The sequence below is a fragment of the Stigmatopora nigra genome, chromosome 6 (assembly GCF_051989575.1).
Source record: "Stigmatopora nigra isolate UIUO_SnigA chromosome 6, RoL_Snig_1.1, whole genome shotgun sequence".
NCBI classification, from domain to species: Eukaryota; Metazoa; Chordata; class Actinopteri; order Syngnathiformes; family Syngnathidae; genus Stigmatopora; species Stigmatopora nigra.
The window spans coordinates 10,982,164-11,004,949 of record NC_135513.1 but is presented as its reverse complement, the minus strand read 5'-3'; the positions used below and the strand labels follow the sequence as shown (position 1 = coordinate 11,004,949).

General features: G+C 43.1%; 1 protein-coding gene and 1 long non-coding RNA gene across 2 annotated transcripts in view; one reads left to right on the top strand and one right to left on the bottom strand.

Moving 5' to 3' along the window:
- pkd1a (polycystic kidney disease 1a) overlaps positions 1-22,641 on the top strand; it is a 38,707-nt gene extending 16,066 nt beyond the window's left edge. Inside the window, exons 14-55 of the mRNA XM_077718201.1 lie at positions 219-593; positions 1,111-1,587; positions 1,727-1,858; positions 1,965-2,140; positions 2,833-2,963; positions 3,043-5,666; positions 5,781-5,978; positions 6,065-6,367; positions 6,454-6,872; positions 7,017-7,167; positions 7,895-8,047; positions 8,221-8,361; positions 9,078-9,396; positions 9,485-9,701; positions 9,986-10,145; positions 10,224-10,376; positions 10,462-10,606; positions 11,112-11,441; positions 11,573-11,661; positions 11,740-12,055; positions 12,201-12,378; positions 12,460-12,727; positions 12,812-13,007; positions 13,259-13,429; positions 13,511-13,654; positions 13,721-13,931; positions 14,385-14,511; positions 14,599-14,709; positions 14,783-14,832; positions 14,914-15,134; positions 15,292-15,370; positions 15,446-15,561; positions 15,834-16,036; positions 16,205-16,399; positions 16,475-16,614; positions 16,795-16,925; positions 17,006-17,150; positions 17,230-17,401; positions 17,488-17,778; positions 18,909-19,043; positions 19,190-19,516; positions 21,806-22,641. Of these exons, the coding sequence (XP_077574327.1) occupies positions 219-593; positions 1,111-1,587; positions 1,727-1,858; positions 1,965-2,140; positions 2,833-2,963; positions 3,043-5,666; positions 5,781-5,978; positions 6,065-6,367; positions 6,454-6,872; positions 7,017-7,167; positions 7,895-8,047; positions 8,221-8,361; positions 9,078-9,396; positions 9,485-9,701; positions 9,986-10,145; positions 10,224-10,376; positions 10,462-10,606; positions 11,112-11,441; positions 11,573-11,661; positions 11,740-12,055; positions 12,201-12,378; positions 12,460-12,727; positions 12,812-13,007; positions 13,259-13,429; positions 13,511-13,654; positions 13,721-13,931; positions 14,385-14,511; positions 14,599-14,709; positions 14,783-14,832; positions 14,914-15,134; positions 15,292-15,370; positions 15,446-15,561; positions 15,834-16,036; positions 16,205-16,399; positions 16,475-16,614; positions 16,795-16,925; positions 17,006-17,150; positions 17,230-17,401; positions 17,488-17,778; positions 18,909-19,043; positions 19,190-19,516; positions 21,806-22,627 (11,442 nt within the window). The 3' untranslated portion in view covers positions 22,628-22,641. The remainder of the gene's footprint in view (positions 1-218; positions 594-1,110; positions 1,588-1,726; positions 1,859-1,964; positions 2,141-2,832; positions 2,964-3,042; positions 5,667-5,780; positions 5,979-6,064; positions 6,368-6,453; positions 6,873-7,016; positions 7,168-7,894; positions 8,048-8,220; positions 8,362-9,077; positions 9,397-9,484; positions 9,702-9,985; positions 10,146-10,223; positions 10,377-10,461; positions 10,607-11,111; positions 11,442-11,572; positions 11,662-11,739; positions 12,056-12,200; positions 12,379-12,459; positions 12,728-12,811; positions 13,008-13,258; positions 13,430-13,510; positions 13,655-13,720; positions 13,932-14,384; positions 14,512-14,598; positions 14,710-14,782; positions 14,833-14,913; positions 15,135-15,291; positions 15,371-15,445; positions 15,562-15,833; positions 16,037-16,204; positions 16,400-16,474; positions 16,615-16,794; positions 16,926-17,005; positions 17,151-17,229; positions 17,402-17,487; positions 17,779-18,908; positions 19,044-19,189; positions 19,517-21,805) is intronic.
- On the bottom strand, positions 18,856-22,641 carry LOC144197675 (uncharacterized). The gene is made up of 3 exons (XR_013326572.1): positions 21,283-22,641; positions 19,159-21,201; positions 18,856-19,075 (listed from the first exon to the last, which is right to left on the bottom strand). It is a non-coding gene; the product is annotated as an uncharacterized LOC144197675 (long non-coding RNA).
- Positions 22,642-22,786: the final 145 nt, after the last annotated feature.

Genomic DNA, 22,786 nt, shown 5'->3' with positions numbered 1-22,786 from the left:
ACAATTATCTTAATTAAATGAGTCTATTGCTTCAGTAAAGGTTGGAAACACTGATTTAGGCAATTACTGCCATTTATGTCTATTTCTATAGCTTGTTTTGTGTCAATTATCTTTTTCTTTCACTGACTCCCACTCTGCATATTTTGAGAATTCTTTAACATACCTTTACACTGCCCATTTATCTACTTTTGACATTGACTAAATTCAATTTTCCCCAGTTGCAAGAGCAGTTAGAAGACCTCTTAGTTTCTCCTGGTGACATCATTGGCCTGCAACACGATGCTGGTCCAGCATCTCTTCTACATTGCCAATCCTCCCCCAATTCACTGTGGCGGCAGCCTGTTTTTGTCGTCGACCATTCGGAGTGGATTTCCATCAACAACAGCAGAGTAACTGCAGACGGCTCAGCTGGCCACGGTCTTGAGCCTCGGCCCCGTCTGACCCTGGAATCACAGCCGGGGGCTAGTGCAGGAGGCTGGCTGGAGGAAGTAGTGTGCCCCATCAGAGTGCTGTATGTGGGACAAAGTGAGATCGTGCTGGAAGGAGCAAAGCTAACTGCTGGTATATCCCAACCGGGGATCTACACTCTGCAGGTAAAAACATCATATTATTCAAATCCTAGCCTGTATTTGAACCATACTGTAGCCATCTAGGTGCAGCTCCCACATAGATTATATCTAGCTACTCCATGGGTTATTGCAGGATTAGAGAACATGTTTGTCAAAATTATTTTCTGATTGGATGCTTTATATGAGCAGGAATAATAATACGTTATGAACTAGCTATGGCTTGATTATTTAATCTTATACATCTATGGTAAAATGTTTATGTATTTTTTTTTCCTACGCAATATTTGTCATAACAGTAATATGGTTGGAAATTTTTGTTTTTTTATATATAAATATGTATACATATTTCATTTCAGGGCAAGTGAATGTACAGTCAAACTGCATATTTTAGTATTTGTATGTAGTTCATTTTAAATTTGAAGTATGGAATGTAAAACATCCAAGTCCAGAAAAAGAAGGAATTTGAAGACAACTCTGTTTTAATGCTTTCATAAGTTCTAAGAGAAAAGAACCACTGACTTACTTTATTGTTTCTGTCTAGGTGAGCTCTGCTGAACCATCATATCCATCTTCAGCATCGTGCCCATTGCACGTGGTTCCTCCTTTGGGCTTAACCATTTTGCACCCACCTCTCTGGAATGGCAGCATTTATCTGCAGCCCAACAGCACTCGTGTCCTACTCTACGTCCAGTCCCGATATATCACGAAAGTCTCGCAACGGGGAACTAATCACAGCGTTACCTTTTCGCCAGACTGTCCTTCCAATTTTTTATCCAGCTCCACACTGTGCAAACCGAAGTGGCAGCCAGGCCCTGAGGTCAAAGAACCCAGCCTGTATGCAATACTGGATCTAAAGTTAGTGGCCAAGGAGCAAGGGGATCTTATCCATGTGGAGCTGCACGCTTACAACAATATGACAGAATCCAGTTTGGCCCTGGTTGTTCATATGGAAGAACCACTAAAAGGACTGGTGGTCCATCCCTATCCTGCTCAAAGGGTGCTGATGGACTCTGTTGTGGTGAGTTGTTAGATTTTGATCTTTACCATGTGGCCCCCTAGCCATAACTTCCCTACCCCTGCTTTATCCAGTAGTTGCTGTTATGTCACTTTGCTTCTTATTGCCCTGAACTTCTTCATCTTCTTTATTTTTGCTTTAGAGTTACACAGCATCCGTTCTTGAAGGCTCCAATCCCACCTTCAAATGGACCGTTGATGAGAAGCCCTATTTTACCTATTACAACACAGTCCTCAATGTGATCTACCAGGATGCCGCCGTGTACAGGCTTACAGTGAGTTTCCTTCCATTTTTCAAACTGCACTGATGCATACAGCGGGCTACGCTTACAGTGAAAGAAATATTGTCGTAATTCAAATCCTGATCCGCATCTCTTCCAGGTGACGGCTATGAACCATATCAGCAGCCTCAAAGAGCATTTCAATGTGACCGTGGACCACCTCAAGCCCATGACCGACATCACAGTGAGGGGTGTACCACATGTAGTCCCTCAAGGCTCCACTCAAACATTTACCGCTTCTGTGCTTGTGGACATGTCTGTGGCGGCGACCTTTCGGTATGGACAAGAGGGGGCTGGGGGGGGTTTTCGGATGGATGAATGGATCTTTTCTTTTATTTGTATACATTCAGTATCATTCCCGCTCCCTTTCTACTAGCCACCTTCCTCTTTTCCTTTTTTTCTGCTCTCACTCACAACTTTAGATTTATAACTGTGTGGTTTGTGAAGATTGCTGACTGCAATTTTCCCTGCTCCTTTTTTTTTTTTTTTTCCTCGGTACAGTTTCTCTGGTTTCTTCCACTTTTTCCGCTTTCCTCCATACACATATAACCGCTATTCTCATTGCGGGCTAGTTTTTTTCTGTTCGTCTCCCATTGCAGCGAACAGTCTTGGTCCAATGCGATTTATTGAATTTCCACTTCTTCACGTCCAAATTCTTCTTTGCAGAGACAATTGAAATCATATCAAATTTTTAATGTATAGCATCTTTCACTACACAAAGGAATATTTGTCAAAAAATTAATAATTAAGTTAAAGTTGCACTCCCAGGCACGAGACATTTATCTACTTCATGATTAAAATCATTTGCAATTATTTTTATATTCTTTTTTAAATTAATCATTGTTTGGTGTATATATTTTATTGTTTTCATTATTCAGTTTTCTTTAACAACAAGCTTGACAAGCTGTGCATGTTATCATCAAATACTTTGTGCAGATTTCAACTGTTTTCCATCTCCACTCCTACAGGTGGTCTTTTGGTGATGGGGGATATAAAGAGTTTGAATTCAAGCCTCCATACCTACCATCCCTGATTCAGCCTGACTCCCCTCATCAGGTCCTCCTAACCAACAACATCACCTATATCTACTCCCAGCCAGGTACTACCCTATCCATCATTTGTAAAGGGATACCCATATTAAATCACATTTTCCCTATCTTATCACCTTGTCTCTCCAGGAATATACAGTGCCCTGGTCTCAGTGTCCAATCGTTATGAAAACATCAGTCAAAGCATCAATATGAGTGTCTACAGCATCCTCACTCGTGTGGATATACAAACAGAACCCCAACTTCTCCTTACTAGCAAATCCGCATACTTCGAAGCTCACCCTTTGCCCTCACCTTACGGAATTCACTATGATTGGAACTTTGGAGATGATTCCGCTCCGTGTCAAGGTCGGCGAGTGGCGCACACATACACTCGCAGCGGTGCCTTCAATGCCTGTGTGTCTGTAAACAACACCATTAGTTACAACAGGGCCTGTGCTGAGCTGTTTGTATTTGAAGAGATTGAAGAATTGACAGCAGAGAGCTCCTCCCCTTCAGAATTGCATAGTCCTACGATAGTAAAAGCCCATCTTGCATCTGGCAATAACATCACTTGGACATTTTCTATGGGCGATGGCAGGAATTACACTACAGCCGAACCTCGGGTGTCGCACATTTATCTTAAAGATGGCAATTACACGGTGAATGTAACGGCCTCAAATGCCGTGAGCTCCGGCTGGACACTTCTTACAGTGCAGGTTTATGTCTTTCAAGTTATCAGGGTAGAACCTTCAGGATGTGTCCAAGAAAAGACCCCCATCGACTTTGATGCATGGCTACCTGGCAATGTTTCATCCACTCTCTTTGAATGGACCTTCGGAGACGGAAGCCCAAATGAGGTCCATCTCGGGAACCCCAAAGTTTTACACACCTACAAGATGAGTGGAAACTACCATCTTTCCCTTAATCTTTCTGGTGGCATCAACAGGGCTTCCAAAGCACACTTTTCCAACTTGGTGTGTGTAGAGCCAGCCTTAACCAGCATTCACCTCAACCTTGAGAAAACTCACTATGCTGTCGGAGAAGAGATTAGGTTAGAGGTCAGGGCAGAACCGCAGTTTACCTACAGCTACAGGTGGGACTTTGACACAGGTGAAGAACCTATACTGATCCACGGCTCTGGGAATGTCCTGGCAACGTATAAAAATCCAGGTCTTTACAAAACCATGGTAACTGTCTCCAATAACATCTCTGCTAGTAATTCTAGTGTTCTGATTGAGGTTCAGATGCCCATCGGGCCCATTATTATCCTCCATAATGGCACCGAGTACAATTACCTTACACTTAAGGAGCCTTATTTATTCACAACCCCCCTCTCATCTCCTGATGTCAATCACACATGGAACTTTGGAGATGGTAACATTTTGCAAGGGCAAAGCGCCCCTCATACATATAACATCTCTGGAAACTACAACATCACACTGACAGCAGCCAACTCTGTCAGTAGGAATCACAGCATTTTAACTGTGGCTGTGCTTTCACCAATTCGTGGCTTAACTGTAAACTCCAGTCTTATAAATGTTCCTCTGAATGCTTCAGTCCACTTTGAAGCTCAAACTCTGGCAGGAGATGATATCCTATTTTCCTGGATCTTATGTGACCGCTGTACCTCAATTCCTGGGACTCACACCATGTTCTATACCTTCCGCTCTGTTGGCACTTTCAACATCATTGTGACGGCAGAGAACCACATAGGGAGCGCCCAAGCCAGTATCTTCCTCTTTGTCCAACGTGAATTAGAAGGACTCCAAATCATAGCCGAGGAGGACGCGGAAGAAGGTGGAGATACAAGGGTGGATGGATGCTGCTTTGCTACCAACCGTGTTCTTTACCTTCATGCACTTTTAAAAGAAGGAACCAACATGACTTTTACATGGAACATCATCAATGAGCTCGATCCCATTAACTCTAGGCACAACATCAGTGCCAAGAGCACAGAGTTCAGCCTCGCCACACCGGGACCGTGTCACATAATTCTTGGGGCAGCTAACCTACTGGGCCAGCTGTCTGTCAACAGAACCATCTACTTCTTAGACCCAGCCGGAGAAGTCCATCTGCAGATCAGCAACAATCCTGTAGCTGTCAATGCTCATACTAATCTGTCTGTATCAGCTTCGGAGGGTTCAGACTTGCAATACCGCTGGTTTGTAAATGGAGATGATATGCAATGGAAAGAGGCCCGGAGGACTCACGCTTTTCCAAGTCCTGGCCTCTATCTGGTTACCGTAGAAGTCTTCAATGAAGTTAGTTCCAAGCTCGTGTCTGAGAGGGTTAGCGTCCAGGAAAGGATCTCCGGGCTTCGCTTCACAGCAATCGATGCCATTGAACAAAGTTACTTAGCAACAGGAGTCCCTGTAACACTCCATGGAAAGGTAGTGAAAGGGACCAATGTGACGTGGACATGGACGATCGAGGGAACCACAGCGAATGGACAGAGCACCTCAGTGGTGTTCCCAGAACCAAAGACGGCCATGATTACCCTGAATGCCACCAATGATATCAGTGAGCAAGTCGTTGCAAAGGAGTTTTTTGTTCAGGATAAGATTCAGGGCTTGGAGTTGAGGGCAAGTAAACAGATTGCAGTGATCGGTGAGAGGGTGGAGTTTACAATTTCAATGGCAGCAGGCTCAAATGTTGAGCTGATCCTCAGCATCAGCGGAGATGCCACTGTTGCACCACAACTCAACCAAACCTATGTGCACGTCTTCACCCGGGTAGATACCTACATGGTCAACCTCACTGCTCACAATCAGGTAAGAATATTTTGCAAATTGTTTCTTTCACTTTTTTGATCCCCAAATAATGCAATGCTGTCTAGGTATGTCCACTACCTTTGATATTTATAAGTGGGTTTTATATCATTTCAGGTAAGTTCCAAGAGGAGACACCTACAAGTGGAAGTAATGGAGCCAGTACGTGGACTTTCTATCCACGGAATCGCAGCAGCAATCCCTGTGGGTGTAAAAAGATTATTTACCGCCAGCATCGTCATGGGCAAGCCTGTTCGTTTTCTCTGGACTTTTGATCTCCACCATCTCCACAAGACGTCACATTTTGGACAAGAGGTAAAAGTGTTCAAAACTTGGCTGCCATCTGTCATCAACTGTTAAGCTCAGACATATTCAAATGTTGATTTTTCTCATATCAAAAGCAGGTCTCCTACATCCCAGAAGAGGCAGGTTTATTGACCATTTACTTGAGGGCCTTCAATGCACTCCACGGTCAGAACATCACCAAGCACATCCTCGTCCAAAACCTGCTAACGTCGGCAGTCCTATATGCAACACCTCGGGACACTTTGGTCAACAAGACTGTCACTTTGGTGGCTTCCGTCACTCCCAGATCAAATCCTATTCAGTGCTTCTGGGACTTTAATGATGGATCTACTCCAGTTCACACCAACACTACAACTGTGGGCCATGTGTACCAGAACCCAGGAAACTACTTGGTCCAAGTATGTTTAATAAATAGCCTATGGATTGGTCTTTATCAACGATTGTGGTTTGGACTCAATGAGTGTTTTTTTTCTTATTTTGCCAGGTCAACTGTAGTAATCTGGTGAGTTGGGTGTTGGCCCAAGTTGAAGTCATTATCAGTGTGCTGGAGTGTGAGGAACCAGAGGTACAAGTCATTCAAGCTCCCCGCCTCGCCATCTGGAGATCCCAACCCACTTTTGTTGAGGCCACCGTAGACCTGAAAGGCTGTTTTGTATATGGAGCCCAGTATTTATGGCAAGTAGTCACAACGCCATCCTGTGACAGTGATGGCCACCTTCCTTCTCAGCCATTGCGTCAGACAGTAATCCCCCTCCCAACGGAAGTGGATGTACGCCGGCTACAGTTGTCATTGCCCAAGATGGCATTGGCTACAGGGAACTACACTTTAGTGTTTTCTCTATCGTATGAAGGTGTGCCGTTGAGGAAAGCGGCCTGTTTACAACTTAGCATCATGGCTGAAAGGTCAGTGAAACTTTTTTCTGATCTCAAATTTTCTCAATCGGGTCAATTTTGTGCATTAGAAGATCTCTGTTTTCTCAAAACTTGTGGAATATACTTTACTTAACATATTTGTTTCATACATTGCCCTCTGCTGTTCTCTCATAGGCTGATGCCCATCATAGAGGGTGGAACCCATAGGGTGTGGTCAAGGACCCAAGACCTCCAGCTCAGTGCAGAGCATTCCTACGACCCCAATATGGACCCTGACAATCAGTCACTACTCAACTACCATTGGGAATGTGAAAGCACATCAAAGGTGAGCTCACGCATGTACTTTACAATACAACATTTTATGAATATACTGTGTCTTGTAATTCTTTTTGCCTGTCTGTTAAATGAAAATATTCCAAATATTCCAGTCAAACTTTTAATTAGGTTAATACAGTTACTTGAAGCATTCACTCTGGGCTTTTTTAAGGAACTTTTTTTAAATCAGCACTCATATTCACACATGTAAATGTAATTAAGATGCATTAATGTTCACTAATGAAACGTTTCTGATCATGATGGGATTTGTGCACTTCCCCACTCTTACATAAGTGCCGTTTTATTTATTTATTACATTAAATGAATGCCGCCTGTTGCTCGCTTAAACAATGACATATGTGTGCCGCTTAACAGTGTGACTCACCTTTTTCGTCTTTTTTTTCACTGCACATTTGTCTTTAATTTAGTGGAAATTGAGTTCTACAAAAAATATCTACATGCCAGTTTTTAACTATAAATCCACAAGACATGCGGTCGTTTGACAGTAATTTACTGTCGTGGTTAAATAGGTTATGCATTTGGTCATTTGGTTCAGAGCATTAAATCAAAGGAAGAGGAGTAAAACCTAAAAACACAAAAAAATATATTTAAGCTATACTGGAAATGGAAATGTCGTATTGTGATGTCACTCATTTCATATCGCCATCTATCAATACATCAATAATGTTGCCCACATCTACTGATTAGTCTCTACCCCTACCTACCTCTTTGTGCAGGGTCCAGAACACTGCTCCACCCTGAACTTCGGTTTAGGATATAGTGATCCTGTACTGGGAATATCTGGTTCTGAGCTAGAAGAAAATGTTGAATACACTTTCAAACTGTCTATCAGCAAAGATGGAATGACGCCAGAGTCCACTACGCAGACCGTGAGTTGCCACCTAGTATAAATATATCTTCTGATAAAGTTATTCTAGTCATAGAAAAAAGACTAACTCATTTGGCCGCCATTTATGGTGACAGATTCTCAATACATTTAAAATTGGAGCAGCTGGCAGTGACTAAATTTCTCAACTGTGGTTTTTCGTCCGCTTGGTGACAGGTACTGGTCCAAAGTGGACACATTCCTATGGTGTATCTGGAGTGTGTGTCCTGTAGGGCTCAGTCCATCTACGAAGTCAGCCAGAACTCGTATGTCTACCTCCGAGGAACCTGCACAAACTGCCAAGGCTTTTACCGCGGGGTAAACACGCACACATGCCACAATGGAACACAAAAACTCTCATTATCCCTTTCTGGCTGTTTGGGTGAAATGAGGTCGCTCTCGAATACAGACAGCAAGTGAGGTCATTGTTTCCAGCATCTCCCTCCCTTCCTTCTCTCTTCTTTGACTCCACTGTTATTTTTCTGGTTCAGGTATTAGTGAGTGGGTGTGAGACTGAGGTCATTGCTTAAGTAAAGCCAGAGAGAATAAGTTGTCTCATTGGTAAAAATGGAAAATAATCGGAAGAGGCGAAATACTTGCTGAGTCACTTAGAGCTTAAATGTGTTTAGCAGCCTCACATGCTTTTATATAGGATGCCTGGGCTCAAAATTGATTATATCAGGTTTACAGTAATCCCTTGATTATGACGTCTTCACATATCACGATTTTTTTCCGCTATTAGTAATTATTATCTTTTAAAGTTCATAAAAATGTGAAAACAGACTGAAACTCGTAAGCGGAAGCCATTTTTTTGCTACTAGGAATCAGCACTGACGAAAGAAAGTTATAATGGGGTGACCTTACTTTGCAATTTTTCGATTATCGCTGCTACAATAACCGCAATATTCGAGGAATTAATGTATACTTATAATCAACATTGTACACAATAAAAAAGTATATATTAATCACTAAATGTCTTTGGATATTTGCACTGGTAAAAGTGTGTCATCTAAATTAGTTTCTGCCCTTCACAGAGATGGACTGCCATAACACTGCAGAACGAAACCCTCATCCTGGACTCAACCTCGACCACTACAGGAAAGGACTGTATGAACCTGGTTTTGCGACAGGGTGCCCTTCGCCACGGAGACTCCTACATTTTCACTCTTCACGTCATTGACGACATGCTGGATGGCGAAGGTGCAGCCTCCATCACGTTGCACCACAACACCCCTCCGGCCGGGGGGGTTTGTCACCTGAGAGCTGGAGACTTGGGATGGGATAATGGCGATGAAGATGGTGGCACGTTGTCCATTCGAACACTATTGGAGAAGGTGCACTTTAACTGCTCAGGTAGGTTCTTCACACACATCACGTGTCTCTTGGTTTCTGATTCTAGATTTTATTTTCCAGTTTTTATTTATAATCTGTCACTCTCCAGGTTACAGTGATCGAGGAGTCTCGGAGACACCTTTACTCTACAGTTTGTTGGTGACCCGTTGCAAGGAAGACTATTGTGAGGAGTTTTGTGTGTACAAAGGCAGTAGCGCAGAGCATTCGGCCTTCCTCCCCCCCGGCTTCAGTTCGTCTCGACACCGGGTCGCTGTTTCCATCACAGTGGAGGATCTTCAGGGAGCGACAATCACAGCCCTCAACAAGTAACTATATTTAATTCAAGGTTAATTCGCGGTCATGAATTAAATTACTATACTACAATTATCACAGTTTAATAAATATAACTTGCACCTGAGTATATGTTTCACCTGGCCGAAATGTAAAAAAGAGGAAAAATACAGAAATAAATGGCAACCGGAGGAAAAAAAGCACCATAATCACATCCGACTTTCAAATCGCAGACCTAGCCAAGATTGATAAAATAGTGATTTGTTATTCAAAAAAAAAAATACAGTATTCATTACAGTACTTTGTATTTTGTGCACAGATCAATTGAAGTGGTGTTGCCAGATCCACCACCCGAGTACAGTAGCCTTCCTCATTGGCTATATGAACTGACTGACAGCACACTTAAACAGTTGCTGGAACAAGGAGACTCCCAGAGGGTCAGAGAGCTCTCATTGGCTCTTATTACTGTCCTGAATGAGGTAGGAGATGCGTAAAATGGAAACATGAACCAATGCATCCATCTGTCTTACACAATTATGTCATTTACGCTGTTACAGTACGAACAGAGCGGGGAGTCCAAGCGGGGGTTTTCAGCAGAGCGGCTTTACCGAGTCAGGGTCCGCAGCAACATTACTCGAGCGTTGACGGCGTTGGATCTCAACACTGTTAATGATATTCAGCAGACTTCTGCTGCTCTGGCACAGTGCACGGTAAGTGCGAGGCGAGGAAGGAAAGAAAGAAGCGGGCCCAAGAGCACAAAAGAATGAGTTGTTGCTTCTTTTGTGCTTTTTTTAGGCGGTGAGTCGGGAATTCATCTGTGAGGAATGTCAAAACAGTACACTAAATAAACTGGAGTCCATGTTAGAGATTCTGCAAAATGACACCAAGCAGGGAACGGTCACGCCGACGGAGATAGCGGATAACATACTGAACATCATGGGTAAGATATCTGTGTGCTTTGTGTATGTAGTCATTGTATCTTGCTGTATTTGGGTTATAATTTAGCGCAAATTAAATGTGTTTACATGACTACAGGAGAATTGGGGAAAAAATGGAAATTAAGCCTGAAAAAGTTCATTTGTTTTCGGTCTGAGTTTCTTCAGGTCTACACAATTGTATATTTTAAATGCCAATGAAAATATGTAATAATGCTTAAAAAAAGATTGGAAAATCACATGCAATGTCATCCAATTCCAATGCTATTTCTGGTGTTTATTTGGGATATTATCCAGAAGAAAATGTGATACGAATGTTATCTAAACTCCATTGAGCTATTTGGGTGTGAACTTAGAAGTGTTCACATATTTTACTTTTCCACTTTTATTTTCATCACCCAACACATGTAGTCGAAAGAAAATATGATCTCATATTTTTGAGTGCAAATCCCAATTGAGCAAATTCCATTCTACTCACTTCCTTCCTCAATCTCTTTTCCCAAACTCAAGGTGATCTGATCCACCAAGTCAGCCAGTCGGCATCATACATTCAAGCCCCTTTTTTGGATTCCCCATCAGTATTTTCCACCTCCCCTTTGACCCCCTCTGGCTCCTACCACGGTGGCATCCACTTGGACCCCTCCCCTTCCTCCTTAGAGCCCCATCCCTTGAGAGTGGCCGCCAAAGCCTACAGCCTCTCCTCCGTCCTCATGCTGATCCTCATGCACGGCCGCGTCTTGAACGAGGAACCACTCGTCCTCAGAGGGACGGAGATAGCCGCCACGGGGAAGCTAGCTGACCCCCAAAGCCTACTGTGTTACCACGGCAACAGCAGTCCAGGTGGGCCTCTTTTTATTCAATGACTCACGTCTGCTTTCATCTTTTCACATTCTGAAGAAGGTTGTAAACTCCCAGGGAGAGATTTCAGGATCAATGTGTCATCATTGTGTTACCTTGTGGATTCTCCCCAGAATGCCAACGGTTCTCCATCCCTAGAGCGTTCAACAGCAGTCTGGGCAGAGCGGCAGCAGGAAACAGTGTCATGCAGTTGCTTCTCCGAGTCAGTACAATAGAAAATGAATGAGAAAATTTGCCAAAACACAGTCCTCTTGAAACATCCTTTTTTTCCTCTCCATAGTTGGAGTCCAACCCCTTCCCATTCAATTACGTTGCCAACTACACCGTCTCCACCGAAGTGGCGTCTATGGAGTTTCGCACCGAAAATGGCACCCAGATTCCCATCTCCGGACTAGATGACAATCTCGCCATCACTGTCGCCGTTAACAACGGCACTGGCGGAGAACTGGGCGCAGATTCTTCAAGTGCGGGCGGCGTTCCTACAGCCGGAACTGTGAACATCAGCCGGTGCAACTCGGTCATCGTCAGAGTGATCACGGGGAACGGCAACAGGCAGGCTGGACTCTTTATTCAGCTCAATTTCACCGCTTTGGAAGGTTAGTATGCTCCTTAAGTCACTTTTTTGGGGTCTTTTTAATCAAGTTGACATTGTGAATTAGGTTAAGTCCAATCAGGTTGCATTATGAAGTTTGCTGGCCAATGGCTGCCAGAATTATTAATAAAATCAATGCCTATTCATAGATGCTGCAAGCCAAATGACGAATGATGTGCCCTCTGAGGAACCATACATCGAAGCTTACCTTCACTCCCACGAGCAACCAAATGAGTTCAACTGCACCGAGAGAAAACGCATCACACTCGGCATGACCCGAAGCAAAGATTTCGATCATCGAGCATACACATTCTTCCTATCACCCGAGTGAGAACCCTCATTTAAAACCCGTTAACACCCATGGATGTAAATCACTATCAACATACATTTCTGCCATTTGCTCGTCAGGAAGTACGACACCACACTGGACTACTTTATCAACGTGAGCACGCCCTGTGGCCCCAACTACCGGGCAGCTAGTGGCGTGCATCTTGAGGTGGGGCTATTTGCCTCACTGTGCCAATACTTCAGCGAGAGCGAGAAACAGTGGCGGACAGACGGCATGGTTCCCCTGGCGGAAACCAACTCTAGCAGAGCTGTTTGTCGCACCAGACACCTCACTGCTTTCGCCGCGGGTCTCTTTGTACCGCCTCATGCGGTCAGCTTTTCAGTACCGGTAAGTACTGGTTACAACAACAACAACAAAAATATTCTGCAATGTTGAAGGAGTTTTAAACCAAGCGGCGTTCATGTTTGGCAGATGCGGTCCGGCCCACCTAGCTTGGTGGTCTTGCTGGTGTGCGTACTGGGCTTGCTCAGTTATGTTGTTGCTGCCGCCATCTTGCACAAGTTAGACCAACTGGACTTACGTCGAGCCGGTGTGGTTCCACTGTGTGGCACAGATGGACTTTTTAAATATGAGGTTCAAGTCAAAACCGGCTGGACTCGTGGGGCAGGTAAGCGAGGAATGAATGCATGTTGCTGTCCGACAATCTTTTTTTTTAAGTAAGCCGGGGCCTAAAGTAATTGATTTATTTATGCTATCATTAATCATGGGAGCAATTGGCCGAGATCAACATATGTATGATTTAAAAAAAAAAATAGATTGATGATAGTGACGATAGACAGAAATTATGACACCATCGTTTTGGCGACATATCATCATATTACTCAGCACCAATGTGCAACTTTGCCTCCACAATTTCAGGCACAACAGCTCATGTTGGAATGAGTTTGTATGGACGTGAGGGTCGCACTGGACACCGCCATCTTGACAGCAAGGGGGCCTTTATGCGCAATGCCCTGGACATCTTCCATATTGCTACGGACAACAGCCTGGGCAGTGTGTGGAAAATACGCATTTGGCATGACAACAAGGGTAAGTACATTAAAAAAAAGCCGAAATGAGTTGAGCTTTCTGTGTCAAATATATTCATGGAAATTATTTGGCGTACCTTAGGATTGTCCCCAGCGTGGTTGCTGCAGTACGTCTTGGTTAAGGACTTACAAACAGGAAGCAGCTACTACTTCTTGGTTGATGACTGGCTCTCGGTTGACAACGAGAAAACTGACGGTCAATTAGAAATCGAAGTGGAGGCCTCGGGTAAGGCAGTCGGACTCGGCAACGTAAACCGCTTGTGATTGCTGAGCACATATTTCATTTTTTCAGAAGAGGTATCGCTTCGCCTGTTTCCCCGCCTTATGCGCTGTGAGCTGCAGAGAGCGCTGTGTGAGAGTCACCTGTGGTTGTCACTGTGGGAGAAGCCCCCTCGTAGCCCCTTTACTCGCTTGCAGAGAGCCACATGCTGTGCTTTGTTGCTGCAATTATTTTTGGCTTTCAACACTCTGTGGTACAGCATCGTGGTGGACAACAGAGTCAGGTATGTTGAACATATGTAGAAATATTGATCCCACCATCTTTTTGGTCCTATTTTAGAGTATTTTTCCTGGTGTATCGGGGTGTTTTTTCCCTTTGGTTGTTGTGCACACTGCCCAAAAAAATATATATATATTAAAAAATAAAATTCGTCCTCTTTAAATGAATCATTACAAAACATTTTCATTGGCATATTTGATATAATATGTTTAACATAATGTGTTATGTGATCATGCGCCATAAGAACCCATCAATAAGGTTCTACACTTGAATGTTACATAATGTGCAAATTGCTTAGAATAACATTCAATTAGATATTAGAAAATAAATAAATGGAATTTTTGGCAGTAGAAATTTTGATATTGATCTTATCAATGTAATTTGCAGCCTATAATAATGGGTTTTAAAGGAAATGATCATTATAAGATGATGGACATTTTCTTATGGTGTTTTTCAGCCCACAAGCCGTGGGGCAGTTATCGTCACTAAACGGTGAGACTATAGCAGCGGGGGTGGTGACATGTCTGATTGCCTACCCACTCTATCTCCTTGTCTTCACACTATTCCGAATGAGCCGCAGCAAGGTACGAACACTAAACCCCCTAACACTTCATTTACACCATTTTGCACGTCAGCTTATCTATTTAGTTCTTAATTATGTAAACTTTTAGTGTGTATCCGTGGAGAAAGTCCCTCCACCGGGAGACCAGGAATCTGTGGAGATTGATTACTTCCTGGAGAACTCCATTGCTGGAAGTTCTTTCCTCTACTTTGATGGCGAGGTAGATTCTCATCAGTGAAAAATGGCATTTGAACACGATGTTTGATTCCCTCTTTCTTTTCGCGCTTTCTCAGACCAACTCCGAGGAAACCAATGTGGATTTGCCAACTCCATCCACCAAAAGGTAGTTCTTTTTGTTAGAGTAACACTTTGTTGTAGTTCCAAATCCTTCATTTGAGCTGTAAATATTATCTTTTGATATCAGTATGGAGAGTTGGGGCATGGCAGAGGAGGAGACGGATGACCGAGATTGGCCAGAGCTGTTTGGTCATGTGTCTGCCACGGAAGGGGTGGGGCATGGGGCCGGACTTGGGGCGGGGCTGCCAAGGCTCAAGAGAGGACAAGGGAGCCGACACCTAGGTGTGGACATGACCTTTAACCCCGATGATGAGGAGGAGCCAAGGCACAAATACTTTACTTCATCAGGTAAAAAAAGTAGTAACTTTTCTCTTACTATGGAATTTATTGCGTTGGACATCCATCATTGTCAATGGCAGTGAATATTTTTTTTAACAATGATGTTGAAAAATAATTGAATAAATTCTTTAGTCATTTTAAAAGAAAAATTAACCTTACTTTGCAGATGAGGACCTCATCAAACATATTTTGAGCGATGGCCAGAATTTCTTCCCGCAGGCCGATGAAAGTGAGATGGCTGATTTGTAAGTATCGACGGTACAGAATGCAAATAATTAACAGTTTGGAGAAATTTTACCAAATTTTATTTCCTGTGTCAGGTCGAGCATTCTGGAAGATAATACAGAGGTGATTCTACTTCAGAAAATCAATGAGCCTCTTCCTCTGGAGTCACTCAGAAGAGAACCCCTGAAAACTGCTTTCTCCTCCAATACAGGTGAGTGTGAGTTGGTAGTCTAAATACAGTGTGCATATTTTTATGTTGTGTTATGAAAGGCAATACTGATAGAATTATTTGGCTTTTACCATTGGATTCATACGCAATAAGACTTTTTTAATTCAGTATTGCAAAATTCTAAAAATGACCTTACTATATATGTCGTTTTTTAAAGAAAAAAAGCCTTACTATACTATGTCAGGCCTTACTTTAAGGATTGTAAATCAGAGAGTTTTTTTCCAAGTATTAAGGCCTATGTCTCCCTTCTGTAGTCGTGGCAGACGTGTGTCGTCCCCGACGTTTTCCCCCTTGGTGCGGACGCGCGGCCCTATGGGGGAGCTGGGCCACCATTGCCTTGGCCAATGGTATATCCATTTGGGCGGCTCATGGCTTCAATCAAAAGGTTGCTATGATGTGGCTCGTCTCCAGTTTTGCCAGCTTCTTGTGCTCCTGTTTGCTCCTGGAACCAATAAAGGTAAAAAAAAACTCTCTAGAAACTAAACTTTAAAAAAGCACATATACTTGTGAGTGTCAAATAGTATATATGCAGTCCTAATAATAATAATAAAAGTGAGGCTGTAAACATGTTGTGTGATTGCGTATCTGCCTGACAAAGCTACACATACTTGACTTTGTCTTTTAGGTGTTGTGCGAGGCCATATACTACGCAGTATTTGTGTGTCGCCTGCGCCCCGAGGACCAAGATGTGCTGGTTGAGTTCCCCGCGGTTGAGAGGGTGGTGCAGCGGGTCAACAGCGTGCGGCCCCCCCAGGGCTATGCATTGTCCCAAGACCGACACCAGGCCCGCAAAGTCCGCATGCTGCACACCATGTTGAAGGTCAGCGGGAAACACATTATACCAGGCTTATTGTGGGCACTCAGTGGTTTGAAAGTGTTCTTTTTTTCTTTTCAGAACTTCCTGCTTTATATGTTCTTCTTGTTGGTGGTTCTTTTGCTCAACTACTCGGATTCCGCCAAAGATACACATAGCCTGAGACTGCACACTCAGTTGCAACTTGTGGTGCAGACGCCGGAGTACCATAACATCAGCAGGTAAAATTGGCATTGGGGATTTGTATGAATTAGGTTTAACAATATTTATAGGGATCATAGTTTGGAGTTGTGTATGTAAACAGAGCACAATATGGCAACATTAGTAGTACTGTCTTAGTAGACTGAGTGAGTATGCAGTAATGTAGTTTTAACAGGTAAAATCTCTTTCCGATATTTCAGCCGACATGATGTCCTCACTTGGTTGAACCAATCTTTATTACCGCGCCTTCTAAATGACTCCGCCCTCCTGGGAGACACGGGAAGCGTGTTACTCGGCACAGTGAGACTCCGACAAATCAACCACATGCTGGGTGAGTTCCCATTATATTGGACTTTGTGGACTTTAAATCAAAAGGGCACATTTGTAACTTTTTATTTTTTTTATTTCTAGCTGGTCCCAGCTTAGGAAGTTTGAGGGGACACGTTTGGTCAAATATTACAGTTTCTGGTGCTGACAGTCTATTGGTCCTGCCGTTGAACAGAACTCTAGAGGAGGCCCGTGTCTCCCTTCAGCAGCAACACTGGCTTAATGAAGGGTATTTCACCATCATTGATGTTTATATTCATTTGAGATAGCAGTGAATGATATATATATTTTTTTATATTTGTTTGTAGGAGTCGCAATTTATACGTGGAGTTCTCACTCTACAATATCAACACAAAACTCTTGGCAGTCTTTTCTTTCCTCTTCGAGTTCCCCGTTTCTGAGCGTGCTCAGTCCAGCCTCGACCTCGTTGTTATCTCCCTGTGGCCAATCGCCGGGCTGGATCTGCAGCTTCTTTTAACGGTAACCATCGACAGGCCATCCGTTGCAAGTACACTGACTGATTTTTATTTTGCGTACAAAACTTTACATGCTTTCCTGTTCCACAGGTGGTCCTTCTTATCCTGCTGTTGTATTTCCTGGTGCGGGGGATTTTGGGTTTCCTCAAAGAGGGGTACTCTTACCTGTTGTCTTCTTGGAGACTCCTGGGAATTTGTAAACTTACTCTGGTGGCATCTGTATGCGGACTGCATCTAAAGCGGTGCGTCACGGCCCAGCAGCAGTGGACGGCGTATCTCCGGCACCCCCGAGATGCCTTCACAGATTTCTACCCCCTCGCCAAACAGACTCAGATGTACACAGTCATGGCGGCCTTGCTACTTTTCATTTTAGTGCTTAAGGTAAGAATCACGTCCCACAAAATAAGCATAATAATAAACTCGTCTCAGTTAGGAACATCTTGTCTGTTTTAGTTTCCTAATATTTTTTACTATGTCGTTTTTTAAGAAAAAAAGGCTTACTATACTATGTCGTTTTTTAAAGAAAAAAAGCCTTACTATACTATGTCGTTTTTTTAAGAAAAAAAGCCTTACTATACTATGTCGTTTTTTTAAGAAAAAAAGCCTTACTATACTATGTCGTTTTTTAAGAAAAAAAGCCTTACTATACTATGTCGTTTTTTAAGAAAAAAAGCCTTACTATACTATGTCGTTTTTTAAGAAAAAGAAGCCTTACTATACTATGTCGTTTTTTAAGAAAAAAAGGCTTACTATACTATGTCGTTTTTAAGAAAAAAAGCCTTACTATACTGTCTTTTTTTAAGAAAAAAGCCTTACTATACTGTCATTTTTAAGAAAAAAAGCCTTACTATACTATGTCGTTTTTTAAGAAAAAAAGCCTTACTATACTATGTTGTTTTTTGAGGTAAAAAGCCTTACTATACTATGTCGTTTTTTAAGAAAAAAAGGCTTACTATACTATGTCGTTTTTTAAGAAAAAAAGCCTTACTATACTATGTCGTTTTTTAAGAAAAAAAGCCTTACTATACTATGTCGTTTTTTAAGAAAAAAAGCCTTACTATACTATGTTGTTTTTTAAGAAAAAAAAGCCTTACTATACTATGTTGTTTTTTAAGAAAAAAAGCCTTATTAAACTATGTCGTTTTTTAAGAAAAAAAGCCTTACTATACTATGTCGTTTTTTAAGAAAAAAGCCTTACTATACTATGTCGTTTTTTTTAGATAAAAAGCCTTACTATACTATGTCGTTTTTTTTAGATAAAAAGCCTTACTATACTGTCATTTTTAAGATAAAAAGCCTTACTATACTATGTCGTTTTTTTAAGAAAAAAAGCCTTACTATACTATGTCGTTTTTTTAAGAAAAAAAGCCTTACTATACTATGTCGTTTTTGAAGAAAATAGTATTTTAAAAAAATATCAAAAATGCAAGTGCACATGTGTAAGGAGGATGAAACATGTTAAAATAATTCCAGCCTTTATTCAAAGAATGACAATGTTTCCATTTTTGCAGGCCTCTCATCAGTTACGGTTCTTGCGTGAGTGGGCCGTGTTTGGCCGAGCTCTGCGACGCTCCTTCTGGGAATTGCTGAGTGTCGCTCTGGCTCTGCTTCTTCTGCTGCTGGCCTACTCGCACACTGGACACGTGGTCAGTGCCAGCTTCAATGGGAATGCGATAAACTGAAATAAATTACAAACACTGATTTAACCCAACAAACAAATGTTACCATAGGAATGACCATACTAGGTTACCTAGGTCTTACCTTCCATTTTTTTTTCTTTCTCACACTTCAGCTCTTCCACTCAGTCTTTGACGGCTATGGTAGCGTCAGCGCCGCCTGTCTGTCACTTCTTGGCGCCGGGGGCCGTGGTCTCTTGTCACCGGACGCTTCGCGGACACTCAGCGGACCTTCCGCCGGCGTCTCCTCCCTGGTGTTCCACGCCAGCTTTGCCGTGGTCCGGTTGGTGTTGATCTGGTTGATCACCTCCATTTTGCTGAGGAACTACCGGCGCGGAAGGGCTGAATTGTACCGACCCGCGGCGGGTCTGCAAGACTACGAAATGGTGGAGCTGTTCCTTAGGAGATTGAAAATGTGGATGGGGCTGAGCAGGACCAAAGAGGTGAGAAACTGAGCCATTTATTTGTTCTTTTGGGGGACTTGAGTGACTTAATGGGGTCATTCAAGAATATAACAAAAAATAACCTAAATTTTGAGATGTTTGCACTATAATCTTGGGTAATAGGTCAGAAATAATAATGGATTGATTAGATCAGCATGCAAATTGGTAACATGGTATAGAAGTGGTAAGCGAGATATTTGAGGGTATTTACAAAAGTTGACATAATCACTCTGTACTAAACTATTGTAAAGTAGGCATCTTGTGGGACATATTCTGAGAATCACTATTCAGAATGTGTGTGCCATAATGTTCCCATTCACTCGTGGCGTAGAGGTTAACTCACTCGTCTTCTGTGTGGGTGGCCTGGGTTCGAATCCCGGTCACGAAATATTTTCCCCTTAATTGTTTCTATAAATTTGTAATCAACTTCATCAAATAATGACAAAGAAAAGTGTGGCCAATTGGTGGCGCAGAGGTTTGGTCGCCGGACTCTTGTCGGGGGAGACCTGGGTTCAAGTCCTGGTTGGGACACTTTTTTACTTAGTTGTTTCTCTGAACTTCTTGTCAAGAGACTCAAATGATTACTAAGGTAAGTGTTGTCACTTGGTTGGCGCAGAGGTTAGTTCACTGGACTCCCCTCTGGGAGACCCTGGTTCGATTCCCGGGCTCGGCACACATTTTCACTTAGTTGTTTCTGTGTACTTCTTGGAAAGACACTCAAATGATTACAGAGAAATGTGTAGTCACTTGGTTGGCGCAGAGGTTAGTTCACAGGTTTCCCGTCTGGGAGACCTGGGTTCGATTCCCGCTGCCGTCGTTTGGCTGAAAATACTTGGAAAGAAGAATTGGTCAATGGAGTAAGAAGAAGGGGGAAAAAAAAAGAAAAAACTTTTTAATTTATATTAAACACTTAGTCATACTTTTCAGCAAAAGGTTATATTCCGAACTGCCTTCGGCAGTTCGGAAGACACTTGATGGACCTGTCTGTGCGAAAGGCGTTCTCGGGTCGGCCTTCGGCCGACCCTCGACCGCTTGCTTGGTCAGTGAACCGCCGACACCGGGAAGCGAACTCACGTTCTCTCGGTGCAAAGGCGAGTGTGCAACCCACTACACCAACTCGTGCCCCACTTATACATGGGTGTTGAAACGTTTTATCCAAGGAAATGGGGTGAAACACTTAGTCATTTTTTTCACAAAATGCTTCATCCACCACTGAATACTTATACACTTAGACACTTAGGCATTAATACTTATTCTTTTAACTGAATAATATTTGGAAAATCTTTGCCTGCACTGGGAATTGAACCCAGGACCACAGAGTTTAGAAACTGATGACTTAGCCACTGGGCCACCACCCTGTGAAGGAAAGTGGTAGTACTTTTACTTTTACCTCTTTCACTCACCTGAACAATATTTGGAAAATCTTTGCATGCACCGGGAATTGAACCCAGGAACACAGAGGTTGCAAACTGATGACTTAGCCACTGGGCCACCACTCTGTGAGAGTAAGCAGTAGTACTTGTACTTTTATCTCATTCATTTATCTGAATGATAGTGGAAAAATATTTGCATGCACTTGGATTTGAACCAGGGACCACAGAGGTTGCAAACCGATGACTTAGCCACTGGGCCACCACCCCATGAGAGTAGGCAGTAGTACTTGTACTTTTATCTCATTCATTTACCTGAATAATAGTGGGAAAATCTTGGGCCACCACCCCATGAGAGTAGGCAGTACTACTTGTACTTTTATCTCATTCATTTACCTGAATAATAGTGGGAAAATCTTTGCATGCATTAGGATTTGAACCCAGGACCAAAGAGTTGGCAGACTAATGACTTATCCACTGGGCCACCACTCTCCAATATTAGGCAGTAGTATCTGTTGTTTTGTCTCTTTTCACTCCCAGATCATACTTAGTACTTTATGGTTCCTTTAAGTGGGAAAAGTTAGGTTAGCTTTCAAAGCAGCTCAAACCAGGATTTGAACCCAGGTCCACAGAGGTGGGGGGCAAATGACTTATTCACTGGACCACAGGCTCCCAAAAGTAAGTAGTAGTACTTATTGTTTTCTCAAAAAATTACATAGTATAGTAAGGTTTTTTTTCGTAAACGATGACATAGTATAGCAAGCCTTTTTTGCCCCTAAAAAAAAAACATAGTATAATAAAAAAAAAAACGACATAGTATAGTAAGGGTTTTTTCTTTTAAAAATAATAATAAAGGGGACTATTGATTTGCCTCACAAGTAAATGTAATGTAACACTTTTCCCTGCGGTATTGTCATAGTTTCGTCACAAGGTTCGATTTGAAGGAATGGAACTACCCCCATCTCGTTCCTCATCAACCAGCGACTGCAAGTCTCTGTGTTTACCTCCACTGGACCGCCCCGACTCCCCATCCACCCCAGACAGCGTGGACGGAGGCTCTGAGGCTTCCTGGTGCCCGGCCTCGTCCAGTCCCTGCAGCCTCACCGAAGCTCCCGGCGTAAGCATGGCCAGGCCAACGGCAGAATGGAAAGAGAGAGCGGAAACCGAAGCCTCACTCAAGAGACTACTACCCACTTTTGACGCCCTGCTGCAACAGCTGGATCGCGTCACCATCACCACCGAGGATGTATTTGATATGGAATGCCAACTTGAGAAAGCGCAGAAGAAACGGCCACACCCAGCCATGGCACGGGAGAAAAGACAGAGTGAAAAGGTTTCACCCAAAGAGAAGAAAAGCAGAAAAAATAAGCACAAAGTGGGCAAAAAGGCCAAAAAAAAGGAGACCAGTCATATTTCAACAGAGTGTGAAGACTCAGCCAATTCCAAGGCGACACTTAGATCACACTCCTCACCTCCATCCAGCCATTGCAGCAACACCCCGCTGGTAACAACCCCCTCCACCATTCCCACATCACCAACCAACCACTCTCCCCATTCCCATCCTCCAAAATGGACCACAGACCCTCCACACAACCCCACATGCAGGGAACACCCTCCTGCTGAAAAAGAACACTTCCCATCCTCCAGCCTGTTCAACCATCCAGCGCACACCACAACCATCCCTACGCACAAGCGGAAACGCAAACCTCCACCACTTAAAAACAAAGTGCACCCCAACTAAGGAGGGGCTACGTGAGTGGGGTTAAGGACGAGAGGGTAGTGGGGGTATGGCAGCTGGTTTTGTCTCCCAAAACTTCCTCTCTAAACCTCGCATTGAGGATATTGGCGTTGAATTCCACCAAACACGGTGCAGGTCACCCACTCGGATGTTATCCGTAAA